The sequence below is a fragment of the Pleurodeles waltl genome, chromosome 10 (genome assembly GCF_031143425.1).
Source record: "Pleurodeles waltl isolate 20211129_DDA chromosome 10, aPleWal1.hap1.20221129, whole genome shotgun sequence".
NCBI classification, from domain to species: Eukaryota; Metazoa; Chordata; class Amphibia; order Caudata; family Salamandridae; genus Pleurodeles; species Pleurodeles waltl.
The window spans coordinates 894,215,329-894,232,334 of NC_090449.1; the positions used below are offsets into that span (position 1 = coordinate 894,215,329).

Consider the following 17,006-nt stretch of genomic DNA (forward strand, 5'->3'; position numbering starts at 1 on the left):
GTGTGCTTCACAATTGGTGCCAGAGGGCCCTGGCAATTCTTTCTTGATGACGAGGTGAAGCTGTTCGAAAGGGATTTGTGCTGCATCCTTGAACCCACGCAGTGTCTTTCTCTCTGGTATCAGAGGATCTTCTTGCACCAGAGGGCTAGGTAGAAGTTGCAGTGGTGCTCAGATCTATTGCTGATCAGACTACAAGTATTTACAATGTGGGTAGAATCGAAACAAGAGTACACTTCATCGGTCATCATTCTGAGGGTGCGTCCTTCGTATCTGGATTAAGATCGGACTGAATGCCATCCATGGATTCAACCTCGCAGATCTGAACAAAGGTTATTGTACTCTTTCACTAGAGCCGACAAACCAAAGCAGGACCCTAAGTTGCTGCATCATTTTCAGAGCTATCACTTAATGAGCAAGAAAGCGGGGGGGTGGGAGGAGGAATGACAAATTGAAGGGTGGAATCAATACCCATGTATATTGGGGACTAAGAGGAGTCAATCTACACCCTCTGACTGGAAGAAAAAAAAACTACTTTTAATGCTCGGTACCAACACTAGATGGCAGGAGAATGCAAAGAATGTGTGTGTACAGACACATACTACTGGCAAATTATATATATATATATATATATATATATATATATATATATATAGTTACGTATATTTTTAAGGCTCAGACACTTAAAACTAACTTACTTGCAAAGTAAAAGACTGCAAAGATTATCTCAATATTACTACTTAGGGTATAATAATAATACCTAATGTAACACAGGTTAACGGTAGCAGACTAATGCTGTAAGTAATTCAGGACCCAGAAATGCTATTGAGCATGTATGGACACATCATCTCTACTCAATGTTCAAGGCCATGCTTTTACTTGTGTGGCCCACTGCTTCAGCTCTCTGACAGTGTCTCAGTGAAGGAGCCTCTGCTGACCTCCAGGACATTGATATTTTTCTGTTGGCTAGCAGCAGGACCATATCTAGGAACCTATTGCCTGCATTGTGGCTTGGGGAAATGAGGAGTTGAACAGGCATTGTTCAGGTGCTTCCTTTCTACTGTTGCTGACAGTTGCTTAGTACCAAATACCTTGTAACGCCTAAACAATGCTATATCCTATGAAACAAACCTACATGCTTCAGGGCACATCTGCGCCTGTGAAGTCTCTTCAAGGTCAGGGAAGTCTGGTTTGTAGTACAACTGGATATATTTAAGGCATCAATTTCTAGACATTGTAGGGGTATTCCAGGATTCTTTCTCTATTTCAACACCCAACTCTAGTTCCGACTTGTGTTTTATATCAGACAGGATGACTTGGGTCATGGCTATATAGAGCTATATGCTCCAAGTAAATAGTCTACCAGGAATGTCAGTCGCACACTTCATCTCAACTATGCACATATAGATTTCTTGCCCCCCTTTGTGCAGGTGATAACTTGCTATAAGACCGTACAGAACTACAACTGAATCATTACAGGACCGTGTGTCAGTGACGCATGCATGCTAGCAGAGACATAAACATACCACAATAGCTTATAAAAAGGGAAACGTAAGTGACATATGTACATCTTGAAATCAAACGTACCTTACTAAAACCCCACATAAAATGTGTCCGCTGCGGATCTGGTAAACTGGATACAAAACAGCAAGTTATAAACATATACTTCCATGCATGACAAGCAAAAGGTTTTACATTTTTTTCAGATCTAAAACTTAAACATTAAAAAAAATCTGAAACAGTAAACATTAGACAAAACCAGGATCACATTAACATTTTAAAAGGATAATTAAAAGGCTAATCAGTTAACAGTTACAAAACCGGGTTGGGAATAATGCACAAGAGCCAATTAAGATTGCAGGCACAAATGAAATATTTGAAGGGGATCTCAGCTCAATCAAGTTGTTTATTAATGGTAAACTGAAGCCTCTTCTACTGTACATTACAATTGCAAAAGTATATATGGACTCTTTTGGAATAGGCATGTGGGGAGGGGGGTGGGGGGGGTGAAGACAGTCAAAGTAGAGTTGTTTTGTGTTCCCAAAACAAACAAAAAAAAAGGTAACTGAATGCTGGCTATGGTACACCTGTAACAGAAAACCTCAAAAATAGCAGGTGTACAAGATTTTAACAGCTCAGGATGTGATTCAAGGTTAAGATTTGTTGCGGGTTGGCTCATGGTGCAAAGGCAGAAGTGAGTTTTAAGTTGTTTTGTGAATGTTAGGATGGGGTGCAGTTTATGGCTCTGCAGGAAGGCAGTTCCAGATGGAAGATGTGGTGAGCCCATAGGTTTTGTTCTGCTGATGAGGTTTTAAATTTAAGTATTTCAAGTCATAAGATCTATTCGTCAGATCTCTTTGGCCTATTGATATAATTTGAGAAGTCTAGCCAATAGTGAGGGACAATTCTGATGGACGGCTTGAAAGGTAAGCCATCAGATTTTTTATTTGCTGCAGTAGTTGGAAGCCCAGAGAGTTACTCAAAGAATAGAAATATATGGTTTTATTTGTGGGTTGAAGACAGGGGACCGGCAGCAGAGTGAAGAAATACTTTTATGGGGTCTAATGAGGATTATAGGTAATCAGTCAGGCCGTTTCCAGCATCAAGGCAAGGAAAAACTAGAGCAGAGACTGTTTTTGGCTAAGCGGAAAGAGGGAAGGTTTCAGAATATTTAGGGTTAGTATATGGAAGTTCACAGTTTTGGCAATTTTGTTTATGTGTGGCATAAGCGATAGATAGTTTAGGGTCAAGAGAGAATCACAGCTATTTCACTGAAGAAGCCATGGATGAGTACAAACCATCTCCTTTGAGTATATCAATGATATTTAAGGCTAATTCGTTTCTGGGTTTCTAGAGAAAAAGAAAAAAGATGCATTGAAGGTGTTTAGCTGCAGGAAACTAAGAACTGAAAGTTTGATAAAGAATGGCAGAGGGTGAGAATGTGGTGTATGAAAGAGGGTTTTGATGTGAAGTTAGTACTTTTAATTCCTTTTCAGTCCGTTGATAGCAACAAAGGGAAGGCAACAGTGTTTTAGCTATAATGTGATGAATGACTCATGAGATCGGGTCTTAGTGACAGATTACTGAAATGCATGGGTCTTGGATTCTGCAATCTAGAGGTCTCCATACTAGACTGTAATCTAACTGGACTTCTTGGGTGGGAGGATGTCGTTGTGATGAAGTCATGAGTTAAGATCTTCTTAGTGAGGATAAGGAATAACTTGAGTGTTACTGGCAAAAAATAAATAAAAAACATAAGGTAATAGAAATGCTGCTGGATGTGGACCAAATATGGCTGCTTTTTCTTGCACCCCCACATATCTGCCTGCCCTGGATGACCAAGAGTAGAACGAGTAACAGATTTGCAGACCTGAAATTGAACTTGCATTAGGGGAGAGCCCAGTGTGTATGATGGGAGACTTGCCCTGGGGTGAATGGAGAGGAACTGTGCTCCCCCATGAGTGCACTAAGGATGCTGCTTTGGGTGGTAGCAAGCTTGGACAAGACAGACTCATTGCAAGAAACAGGAAGCAACAGCAGCAGTGCCAGCAGGAAGGGCAGGGTCCGAATTAAAGGGGCAAGTCAGAATGGGTAGCAATACACAGAACCCTCATCACAAACAAACTATGGAAACCAGATCTTGGCACCTGGTTGTAGGGATTTTCAGGCAAAAGTACTCAGTAAACCACTTCCAGGAGCTGATCTAGCCCAATGTGCCCAGTAAAAAGGGAAGGATTGTGGCCCACTCACAGAGTTGGATATACTCACAGTCCCGCTTCAGCCCACCGCTGTGGGCAGAAAATAAAATGGACTGCAAATGATCGGAAAGACAAAGGACCATGATCAATAGTCAGTCAAGCAGTGTGCCTGGTCATAGCCGAAGGGACATAGATGGACTGGCAAGAAGGGTTCCCCCAGACCACACACTACCAGGCAAGAAACTCATATCATAGCAATAGGCTCCTACATTGTGTTAACTGAAGTCTAAAATGGTCACAATACTTAATAATGCATTGAGCTCCATAATCGAGCAGTTTTCAATGACTATTAAAGTTAAAATGATTATAAAGAGTGAAATGAAAAATATGATCTTTAAATACTCACTCCTCTATGGAAAGAACGCTTGTGAAGGATGAGTCATCATAAACTGAGAACATGTAGATTTCATCTACAATCACATGTAGTTCATGTCTATGGATAGATGAAAAACCACGTCAGAAATGCTGTATACAGTTTACGGACCAAAAAGCATTTGTCAACGAAATTGTTCTTGTGCCCACCTACACCTTTTGTACTCACCCTAGAAGAGATTCATATGCTTGTTTAGATATTCACAATAACATCTAAGATACTAAAGTTCAATAGTGATTACCGTGACGTACTTGCCATCGCCATTAAGCATTTATCTTCCCAGTCGTAGCCAGCATGGCAAACGAATAAACAGCACAAGCTGACTGTTCTGCTACGCCCAACTCTCATGTATCTGTTTTCTGTACAGTACTTGTAGAGCAGCATTTGGCTGGGTCTGGTTAGTCCCCTTCAGGTAAACCAGATTCCTGAGAGAGCCACTAGGACATTTGGTCAGGGGCTGTGGCAAGTGATGCAGATTTTTTTGTCCCTGCTTCTGGGAACTGTTTGCATGCAGCTAGGTTGATTCTGGTGGCTATGGCTGGCTTCTGCAAGACCCCACGGTTAAAAACAGGGGTGGGGCCGGGAAGTCATCTGCAGCCCTGTCCGTCCGTGGTGGGACCACACCCAACTGACTGGGAACAGGATAGGGAGCAAGAACATGACGTCATGTAATCTTTAATGTCAGAGGCAGAGGTCCAGACAATGCTAGCACACTATCCAGCTACCTACAATCGATCGGTTTGGCTGGACCAGGTTTGGTGCTTTGCCATAATCCCAATTGATATTATGGGAGCCTGGAAAACACTGTCTAGGTGTGTGGAATCATCAATCTACACAGCACTGACACGGGAAAGACTGCCCAAAAGAAGAATACAGACCATTACTTAACAAGTTTTAGAAAATAAATCTAATTCTGAATGGACTTCTGTCCAAATTATTTGTACATTTCCACCCACTTATGTTAGAAAAATCTTCATCTTATATATATAGCAATGTGCAACAAGATACTTTAGACCATACAAAGGCATAACTGGATTAAAACACTTCCCATTTAACAACCATTATATGCAAAACCACGTTTCATGTCGAGTGTGAAGCTAAACTATTTGTATCTATTTTCAGTTTCTTCCCACACTTCCAGCTTGCTATCATCTTATTGGTTACCTTATACTTCACTGCAGCATACAGTTTTGGTATCACTTTCTAGAACCCCTACTCTGACTCGTTTAAAAAAAAAAATTATATATATATATATATATATATATATATCTATCTGCACCTATGATGCCTACGTCAAATGTATGCATTGCCTCATGACTTAGTTATTTGCTCTGCTCTTCTTCCAACCAACCCACTGACCCGCATTCCCCCTCAAATAAAATTTGAATTTATTTCCCTTGTAAAATATTATCAAATCCAGCATTAAATATCTAAATTCCTTGTACTATACATTATGCATGAACGAAGTAAATGATATAAATGAAACAGTACTACCACACATTTCTTCTATGGTGAATAAGTGAAGCATAAGTCTAAATATATATTTTTTAAACCGTGTTGAAAATACACCCCGAAAAGTTGCCCTAATTAAGGTTATTAGGCCTGCTGTGCTAAAGTTCGCCCTAGTGAACTAATTTACTCCCTCCTTCCTCGTGAAAGAATTTTGTACAGACCTTCAGCTCTGCAGATCTACCTCGCATCCATATCTACTTCACACTGCCATTGCAACATATACCCACCACGCAAGGGTGTGGCATTCTTTCTGGCCAGCTGCATCTGGCACGAATACTTGACTGCCAAGAGCAAAACATTCTCGCAAGTGCTTCGTCACCAGGGTAACATGATTAGTGACCAAATAGACAGTCTGCTGTAAAAAGTATATTCCCGGATCAAGTACAGAAGATGAAGCAGGGGGAGATTACAGGTCCAGCACTTACAGACATTCAGCAACCTCAAAACGATTAACTACCGAGTTAAAAACGTCTGGAATTCAAACATGTGAACTGCAGAATGCAGACTCTTTAAGATAAATACAGAATGGTAAATTCAGGGATCTAAAAATCCAACTAATTAATTCTAAAGAGATAACTTTGAGAGGGATTTAGTAAGTAGAAATCAGAACTGAAGGAAGACATTTTGGAGAATTAAACAAAACATGAAAAGGACTAACCTATTGGAAATTACTGGGGAGAAAGGTCAGTGAAGGACTAGGATATAGCTATAAAACAAAATGGGAGCAGAAAAACCCTGTAACATATGTTTAAGGCCACAACAGGAACAGAATGATTCGTAGGAGGTGAAAACCCCAGTAGGAAAGAAATATCAGTTGTAAATATTAGAACATGTACTTCATCTATGAGAAAGAAAATCTGGCAAACAGATCTATCCGTCTGTCGCATAGGCAGAAAGCACAGGCGAATGGTTATTAGGCTCACCTGAATTTAGAAACTCTAGCAATTCATAGAGACGGTGCCTTTTGAGCCAACTAACCGGAACTGTATAGAAGAAGGATGGGTCAGGTAGAGCAGAACCAACTTGCATACTTTCACTAGCTGCTGTAAATGTCCAGCTTGCCCTCACAGACTTGATGTATTCCTGAAGTGATCAGCGAATCAATAGATGCAGAAGAAAAGTTGTTTCAGGCTTGTAAGAGGCAAATCAGCATGGGTAGAAGTGGAGCTGAGGTTTCCTCCAGATATATCAATCACCGCAGCCCGAGATGAAAGCTGGGGCTTTTAGATAAAAATGCACACCGATAGGTTGGAATAACCATGGGCATAAATCAAATATGACAGGCATTGTCTGTGACCACACCTGGAAATATATGTATGTGGGACTTGCAGGCCAAATAATGGAAGGGTCAGTGGTCAATAATGTGGAGAGAGAGATTCCGGGCGCTATTATATAGCGAGCGTTTGCAATGCAATGGGTCTCGCGTTTGCTTGGTTTAGAGGAGGGCAAGACACCGGAAAAGGCATGTTATGTGCCTGCCTTTCACTAATGAAATCAAGCGAATTTTAAAAAGGCAAACCCACGAACCAACCAAACTGATGGGCGTGGTTAAAAGTTCATAGAGAGATTACACCAGTGACAGAGTGCTTTGTGCACCTGACTCTATAAAGGGACTCTGCCTGTAAAATTATGATTCCAAACGGGAGTCTGACAGGTAACAAGGCACTGTTGGAAGAAATGTTCAGCTCTGTAAACCTAGTGTGAATGTCCAAGCCCCTATTAGATATATTGTTGATTTTCCTATTTCAGAGAATCTGTTGAGTTAATGCTTGTGATGAGATCCGAAAGCACAGGTGAGGTGGAGTGATGGACTGGCTGCTCATGCTCATAACTATTAATGGCAACTAAAACCGGAATATCACACATTTAAAGGAAACCAGAAGTTCCCGATCCAGCTCTGATTCTCTTCCTTGGCGCTGTATACCTTAACAGAAGCAATCCCATATTTTAAAATATTTGTTGCTGGTTGATTACATTTATAGCAAGGCACAACAGAGTGGTATTTTTATGGCAAACAAGATACCCTGAAAGAGGGGGTAGCCAAGGACAATTTGGAAAACACTGTACTAGTGACCTAGCAATTATACCGCAAACGGAGTGTTGGACGAATCTTGCTGGAATTAACAGGGTGCGGGAAAGCTACGATTTGGGTGTGCAACCTAGAGTGGGGACTTGCACTGAAAGGAAAGAATAAGCGATGGTCACAATCATTGAGAATCAACTATCAGTTCTAAGATTAGATTTTCCCTTTATATATCCAGCAAACTGACATTTTTTAAGTGTGGTAGTGCTGATGAAAATGTCACTCACTTCTAATCCAATTTCTCTACTGTAGGAATCTTCAATGAAGTCAAACAATAAATAGCCTACCCCATATTTGGGACCCCAGAATTTTTTTTTTTTATATTATTTTTATTTTTTACTAACTATACATGGGGCAATTCACAAAATAGTCAATCTGCACCCATACACGTACTCCCACAAACAGGTGCAGATGTCCCATTTTCTGGCATTCACAACGATTCAAAATTGTATGACTGGAATTGATAACATGTTTTCCTACATCCAGTCCCAGTCTGGAGGTAATTGTCTCTCCTTGCCATCCTGGAAGGGAAGTTACACCAGCTCTTTGCTGAAGTAAATCTGACTATTTCGAGGGTGAGAAAATGTTGGAGTTTGAGAATACCCACAAATGTGCAAGATGTGGCAGTTCACAAACCTAAAAGGCTAACAATGCCTTTTTCCTCCCACTTCCCATTGCTTGCACAGGAGTTATTACTGTGTATCTGCCAACAGTCGTGGTGGACCACCACTGTAAACTTGTTTACGTGAATCAGAATTATTGTGTGCAAATTCACGACAGGCAAAAATACAGGACTTTTCGTCCATAAACATAGTTCACAGCTAAATATCTCTTTCAATTGCCCTGTTAATTTTTTTTTTGGGGGGGGGGGGGGGGGGGGGGGCTTCGGTTGTAAAAATGTTTTCTTAATCTGCAGACTTGCCAAAAAAAATAAAAAATCCCCAATACAAAAGAACCCAATTACATTTATTAACGTTACTAGTGCAATCTAAACTGCTAGCAATATGTATAGAAAAACAGAGCTACATTGGAAAGCAGCCTCAAGGGGCCGAAAAATGTAATGCTCCTTTAAAACAGCTGTATATCTTACAAGGACCACCCAGTATGCCCACAAGACAGGTGTAGTTACAAACAATACCACACAATTGTCACGTGATGTATTTCATAGGGCAACTAGCTTTACAGTCTATAAACCCTAAACTATATTTTACTTGTTCAAGTTCAGTATTCAATACAAATCAGTTCTAATCTCCACAAATGCTTCATCTTAAATCAATGTTCATAATTACAATACATATAATGGACAAAAAGGGATTAATCGTATTTATATTAATCTGTTAAAGTTTACCAATTGTAATTTAAAACAATCCATTCATTTAATTTGTGAATGAAGTGAACCATAAAGTACAGACGGCGCACTGCTGACATAATTACGCCAACACAATCATATAAAACAATACACTGTATCTGCCCAAATGGTAGTCGCATAAGTCTCAATAATGGGTGTCTGTATGTCAGACCGACTTCTCTCCTCGTGCTGACGCACAGGCGTGCGGTGGATTAGATCAGAGGGACCTTAAAACTAAGAAGGTGTTTTCCCACAATCTTTTGGAATATTGTTCTTATTACTTTCCACGGATACCAGAACTATTTCACAATGGTACAGCGCTTGAGAATAATAGGACGTCTTTAAATTGGGTTCGAGTTAACAATTGAAGTTCGGCTGCCATGGCTAGGGAATCGTGTGTGAGGCAGACAACGGTATCCTGTGGAGACCTCATTAGTATTTAGGGGTCAAAATGTCAACAGAATCCCCGAAATGGTGAAGGACCACTTTTGTTGAGAAAGGAGTAGCTCCGACATACGGGCACCCCCCATTGAGACTTATGCGACTACCATTTGGGCAGACACAGTGTATCGTTTGTTTTATAGGTTTGTATTGGTGTCGTATGTGACCACTGCATCGTCTGCACTTTTTGGTTCAATGCATTGAATGTTTTAAACTGCAACTGGTGAAAAATAATAGATTCATATAAATATGATTAATCTATTGGATACGTCCAGTATATGCATTTTAATTATGAACATTGACTTGAGATGAAGCATTTGTGGAGTTTAAAACTGATTTGCATTGAATACTGAATTTGAACAAGTCAAAAATAGTTTAGGGCTTGTAGGCAGTATAGCTATTTGCCCTATGAAATAGGTTCCACGTGACAACTGTGTGATATTCGTTGGCTTTAAAGCAGCCTGCAATACCCACTCCTGTTCAAAGAATTAATTGCAAATAAAATTACTCTGGGCTCCTGAACATGGGTGAGTCTATTCAGTGTTTATGAACAACAATAAAGATTCCATGTTGAAAATCTAGCTATTCATACTTTGAAAAAAGTAGTATTACCATCCATGTAAAGGTTACTACAATTATACAGAGCCTGGTAGTTCATGTGGAATCAAAGTGGACAAGACTAGCACATGCTTTTTTTTTTTTTTTATGAGATTTAAGATGATATGCCTCACATAAGTGCCTTTCGAGCTATTCCTTGTAATTAACATACCTTTTATTACAAATAGTTGACACAGTAATGTGCAGAAAATGTATTTTCCAGAAATACATTTGCTGCTGGTGACTTTGGTAAGCATCGGTCTAAATTTTTGATCAAGCCAAAGTCTTATAAATGTAAGACTTTACTCCGAGGTCCCAAGCTAAGAAATGCCCCACTTACTTCTGTAGAGACGTATACAAAAATATATTTTTCCAAAACAGCATAAAATGACGTGCACACAGAATGCCCGAAGGCATGACCAAAGTTACCAAAGTCCATTTCACATTTATTTTACTACTGTAAGATAAAGCCCAAACAAATAGTGCTAGGACTCAAACCTGTGCCCAAAGTATAGACATTCTTTCAGTAACTGTGCAGGGTAAGTGTCCCCTAACGGATTGTGGGGGTTGATCAGGATTAATGCTCTGACTCTGATGCCCTGTAAAAAGAAACACCGAAAAGTAGGAGACGCCAACAATGACGTCCAACACAGGAGCGGCAAGGGCAGATTGTGGATTCCATTTCAAAGCAGCTAGCATTGTACATTTGCAATCCTCTAAAATAAGCCATCAGTGGTTCCCAAATTTAAAGGTGTTCAAGACACTAAATGTAATATTTTGAACGAATATAACTTTTCTTTAATATGATTTAATTGTCTATAATGTATAACCGTCAAAGCTGGAGCTCCTCCAATTAACAACTATTGGTTAAATACATTACGTTCACATTAGTTCAATAAAAAAAAAAATAATAATAAAAAAAAGAAACTACCCTCCCTATGCCACCACAAATAGCTCCCCCATGACCCACCCCTTCACCCCCATACAAACGGGATCAAAGTGTCATATCCATTTGGGAACCACTGATATAGTCAGCTTAACGTAAGTTTATATCCCAGCAGAGAAAATACCACACGGTCGAAAAAGACAATAACTTTGCATTTATGGGGACTGAAAACTAGTTGGTGCACTTTTATTAGTTATCAAAACGACATCTTTAACACACATTACTGGTTTATATTCCCACTGTTCAGGCTTCGACACTCTTTATTGCCTGAGTGTTGGGATACTCAAACACTGGAAGCACAACTAGCCAAAATGTTTGAGTGAACAGTATAAATAAAGGAAATTCAAAGAAGGAGTTCCTTCCCACAAAATGTGAATATTTTCTGTAGGCACCGTTTCACAAAGTAAGCGTGCCCTATCCAGTTACACTTTTAAAACGTTCTGCTAAGACCTTTTCATTCAATCGTTAAGGCAACAGCTTACGGCACAGAAGGAACGTTCCTGCAGAATATCCTGCTTCAAGTAAACTATTTGAAGAACCTCAAAACTGAAAACATTAGGTTCTGGTAAAGGACACTGAATTATGGAAATATGTATATATTAAGAACTGGAGTGATATTAATTAATGTGGGGGGGGGGGGAAGAGGAGGTCTTAACAGTTGGGGCTCGACCATTCTTAAGATTTGCTAGGCTTAAATAGCTTTGGAAAATCTACTTGTTCAAGAGGAGATATTTCAGCTACTTCGGGTCATTCTCCAATTTGTGGACGGAGCCATTGCTACTTAGAAGGAGGGACGATTTGAAGTTAGTCCACAATTCAACCACGTAGGTTTAGATAATTGGGATTTCATGTACAATCAATACAGCAGGGAGCTGGGGGGGGGAGAAGAGTCACATCTCGCTAGAGAGCTCCCAGATAGCTATTCTGGAGTGACCCAACAGGTTTTCCTCCACTATACAACACACCATTTATATATCTATATACGACTTATTTGTGAACCATTCGCAAGGCACGTGTCACTCAATACCATAATAACAGGTAACAAAATGACAACCTCGCACAAAAAGTCTGTTAAACATGACACAATTAAACAATTTAATTGTAACACCTCAAGGTAAAAGGAACAATTACTCACCATAGTAACTTCAGTATTGTATGTACAGACTTCCACACATTACCAACATATGGGAATACTCAGGAGAGATGACTGGAAAACACTTGCACAGTTTTACGATTCCAATCTTGGGAATCAATGCAGCCATCTACTGCCTACAACTATGGTCCTTAATAGACCCCCTAAAAATAGCTTTGTTACTTTCAACTAACAAAATGAAAATAAAATATCTAGAAGATGACCAGTGGATAGAGGGGCAGGAGGTGCTAGAAGCCTGCTAAGTTTCTATGGACCAAGAATCTCAGACTTGGGATGAGTAACATTTTTTTACCCTTACCTTTTTCTCCTTCACATGCTTCAAATTCAATAAGCATCAGCACTGAAACATTATTGCTTGCAGAATCTGTGCGAAGTGGATATTATGGCTGTATAGAATATTTCCTATTAAGAATGGGTGTCTGCAAAGCCACAGTCTATGCTCCTACTTTGTTTTAACTAGTATTGCTAAGGCTAAGTCACAAAGGGAACAAACTAGCAACACTAACTCATAAGAGTCTTAGATGTAAGAGACAAAGCAATGGCAAATGGGCACCAGAGAAAACCGCTTGCTCACTGGGGCATAAGAGCCTTAGGTGATAGCCTGCCTCACATTTATGATTATGAATGGTTTGTTAGGTCAGATTAAATTAAGGCCTAAGGAACCACAGGATAATTGTAGGGCCGAACCACCTCTGAGATGGCTACCACCATCCAGGTTCTCCCCATGGATCTTATTTTGCCACTCTCACAATATCCTGCGACGGCGATCTGTAGCTGGGCCATTATTTTGAGCAATGGTAAAGAGCTACTGATTCATAAGAAGATCATCCTCTCCACCACAGTAGAGAATAACTTTGACAAAGGCATGCAAAGTACCACCTGATGCCTTACTTTCTCATAATGTCAACACATGGAAGCTTTTGTTGCCAGGGCATGGAGACACACTCAGGACTGTGGCATGTTGATGGGCTGCTGAAGAGAGAACTGGTGGCAGTGATGATTACGAGTGAGCCTCCATGCAGAAAACCAAGGAGTGGCAAAACAAGTACGATGCAACTCTTTGGTTGCCACCAGAGAGAGGAGTGGCGGTAGCCAGCAGTACACACGTCTGGCTCACGTATGCCCAAAGATTTTGATTAGAGAAAGCATATGTGAATTGCTAAGCATAACTGGAAGGGGGTAAATCTCTGAGCAACTTGCAAAACATATGATTAGCAGTGCAGCTTTGCGGCATTCGCTACGAAAAGTGGGCTTTTCCTATCTGAAGGCTTGCATCGTCGACCTGCACACTCAGAGGTTAAAGAAGCAGAAACAACTGTGCCTTAACACAGAAGTGCGAACCAAGGAAAACAAGATTTAAAAAAAAAAAAAAAAAAAAAAAAAAAAATCGCATTTGCAGTTATAATTTCTAAACAAGGGAATGAGAAAACTTGACTCTGGAAAGTGTGGGAGACAGCTATTTTCTGAAGGCCAGTACAGATCTTACAGTAATGCACACATTTTAGCCATCACCAGTGAAGGTAGACTCGATGTGGAAAAAACATGCTGTGAGACTAAATAATGCAGAATGAAAACTGACAAATAAGAAAAAAGTTGATCTAGAGAGAGTGACAGACAAAAACAGCTCCCCGTTTTCAGATTAATAGCATTATGCAGCCCCCTGTAAATCAATCTGTCTCTAGTAAAGGTGATTTATGAATGAGTATTTTCCAAAACAAACCCAAACAAGAGCCAGATAAATAGGAGTTTGAAACGGCAGGCAAGTGGAGCAAAGGAGATGCAGAAGGAGAGGGGGGGGGGGGACCTATACGCGGACATACCGGTAGACAAGGAAGACCTGTAGTGAGCAATATATGAAGTATTAGATTAACAGCATGCTAAGGCGTCCCTGGATTTTATGAAAATCCAGGAACGGTGGGGCAGATGACATTTTAGTGCACCGAGGATTATCTGCGGATACTAATATTAAAGTGACCTTATGAAAGACTTTATAGAGCATACAAATTCCTAAAAGGTGTCCTTGCGCTTAATAAAACTACACCAGGGAAGGCGAAGTAGGAGGTGTAGCTACTACCTTACGAAGAGCAAAGTCACTAAGAATCTCCTGGAAGACATTAACCGATCGAGATATGAAATTAGAAAGGACCGACTATCCATATTAAGTTGGTAAAAAAAAAAAAAAAAAAAAAAACACAACCACACACCACATCCTTCTTGAGGGATGAGCAGCCACTGTAACCTTTTCAGACATGCTGCTGCAAAACTAGGTGGGCAGAGCACCAAGCACCAACCATAACAGCAAGATTTTGAATTTGTTGAAGTCTTGAGAGTAAATGCAGGGGTGAACCATGAAACAATGTACTGCAGTAATCCAGGCGACTTCAATGAAGGCCTGAACGATGAGCGACATGATTTGGTACGCAAAAAGGGACTATCTTGCATAAGACTTTCACCTTTAAGGGGTACAGAAAAGACAGCTTATTAGTATTCAGAGCCAAAAAAGGTTGTGGTTGAAAACTCCTAGGTTTCAGACCGTGGGTGGAGGCTAAGCTGGGCAGGCGAACACCGGCTGGAACTTTTGAGGGGTGTTTTATTGCTTCAAAAGAGGATAATCTAGGTTTTGTCAGTGTTCAATTTCAGGCATTTCTTCCTCATCCAGTCAACCAAAATAAGCAAACAATCGTGAAAGGCAGTGCTGTCATTCTGCAATAAGCATTTGCAACTTCTATATTGAAGCTGTACAAGCTGGGTTTTTAGTCACCAAACCTAATGAAATGTTCCCACAAGTTGTGAATATGAAGAAGCTGAACATTAAGTTGCAAGGAATTGACCTTGAACATTGGAAGAACAAACACGATTGCCATCACCCACCCTCAATCCCTTCCAATATTAGTCTGTCACCTTTTTTTTTTTTTACCCATGAGCATTTAAAATAGATCAGTTGGTTTGTTTTTATATCTGATAACAAGTTGCCTTCGTGTTATTTTGGCCCACTTGAATATATATGTTTTTTTTGTACAATGCGTTTCCCCCTAGACAGCGCTTCGCTGGAAAGGCTAGATCTTCAATCCATAAAGGGATGACAGTAAGGCAGCTTCTTGGCCACCATCCTTTTCAGAGTACGCAACTTTGTCTACAAGGTTTAGCAGCTTTATAAATGGTATACTGCGTTGTTGTTTTCCAGCACAGTAACAAAACTCAGGAGACCACCCACATGCGAAAGCATACGCTCAAATAGAATTAATGAAAGGTGGCTCTGAAAGTGCAGGTTAACTTTTGCAAGCAAAGGTTGTTCAAAATAGTTTGCTTCTCAGAGCCCATGAAATTGCTTTGACTGGTAAATTTAGCATAAAACAACATACTGTCCATCAACTTACAAAACAGGGTAAAAAAAAAATTCCACATTTTTAGTCTACTCAATATATACAGCTGATCTTTCACAATTATTGAAATCAACTACATTTGATGTAAAAGCGAATATTCCTTCCTACAGTATGCCAAAAGGTCTTCCGAAAGGTGTTCATTCTCTATGGCGTCCAGCCTATACCTTCTAAAGCGGATGCAGTGCTAAGTTCTTTTGCTCCAGCTTGTAGGCTATTGATATTTCGGGTTTATCCATTTTTATTTTGTTCTCTTTATTTTAGTGTTTGTAGACGTTTAGTTTGCTTTCAGTTTGTGGAAAAAATAAGCAACATGCTATATTTTCAGGTTTTTAAACTGTGAAACTTTAATTCACAGTTCATTGTTTGCAGATCTTAAGAGTGCTTCCCAGCTATACACAGTAAGGTCATATGCTCACTTACGTACTTCAGAATTGCCTTAGCACATCTGTATCTATTTAAAACTTCTTAAGGAAATTTAATGCTACTTTATAGCACCCCCCCCCCCAAAAAAAAAAAAAAAATACCACACACCTCTCAAAAGTAGATCCAATTAGACAGTTTCCATTAGTATTTATATGAAAGAGATAAATAGGAAAATCAGGAGCTTCGAAGTTTAGCAATTTTAAAATGGCTGTGTGATTAAAAGCACTCACATTCATTCATTGACATTAAAAGGCCTTTCCATCCTTTAACCCTTTGAAAATGAATGTTAACTATTAGGGCAGTGTCCGTGTATTGGTCACGGACTCTGCAGGCAGAATAAAACATCTGATTATTTGGACCTTACCTGCTCCTTCGCTCTCTGCATTGCCATCTCCAATTTATTAACTGTTAACTCGAAGGAGTGTTCATCTTTGTTACATGTCTGTATTAAACAGAATAAAAAATAAACCAGTCTTAGTAACTTGTAGTAAAGATCATCCTTCCTAATTTATTCTTCCATGGTGGCATATTCGACATTCCCACCACAATACCATATTTGTATTGCTACCCGGCGACTACGTCACTGGGATGTAATTGATTGTGATAAGTTTTAGTCCAACGGAATAAATTGAACCGAAGTAACAGTACAACAACCACTAACATTACTAAAGGTCGAGGACTGAAGGTGCCCCAGTTTCATTAGATCTTGTAACCTATAAATAATGCAGCCACTGTTTAGTGCAGCAACAATTCATTCTATAACCATTTGTTATTTGGTTGTGGCCTTAAGTCCAGCACACTTCTGCTGAAAGAGTAAATTGAAAAAGCAACAACACTATAATGACTAGAATGCAAAACATATTAGCTTGTCAATATCACATAACATCAGACCTAAAACACTTATTATATCTTCCTAAAACCATACATATAAACAAACAAGGTAGCCCCTCATACAAGTATTGTATAATAATCAGTGTCATGATCCCTATATA

At 39.7% G+C, this 17,006-nt stretch overlaps 1 protein-coding gene across 1 annotated transcript in view; it reads right to left on the reverse strand.

The window, feature by feature from the left end:
- Positions 1–17,006, reverse strand: part of LOC138262005 (1-aminocyclopropane-1-carboxylate synthase-like protein 1) — a 47,386-nt gene that overhangs the window by 15,577 nt on the left and 14,803 nt on the right. The window contains exons 7-10 of the mRNA XM_069211641.1: positions 16,379–16,456; positions 10,608–10,708; positions 4,102–4,188; positions 1,585–1,630 (exon numbers count right to left, since the gene is read on the reverse strand). Of these exons, the coding sequence (XP_069067742.1) occupies positions 1,585–1,630; positions 4,102–4,188; positions 10,608–10,708; positions 16,379–16,456 (312 nt within the window). The remainder of the gene's footprint in view (positions 1–1,584; positions 1,631–4,101; positions 4,189–10,607; positions 10,709–16,378; positions 16,457–17,006) is intronic.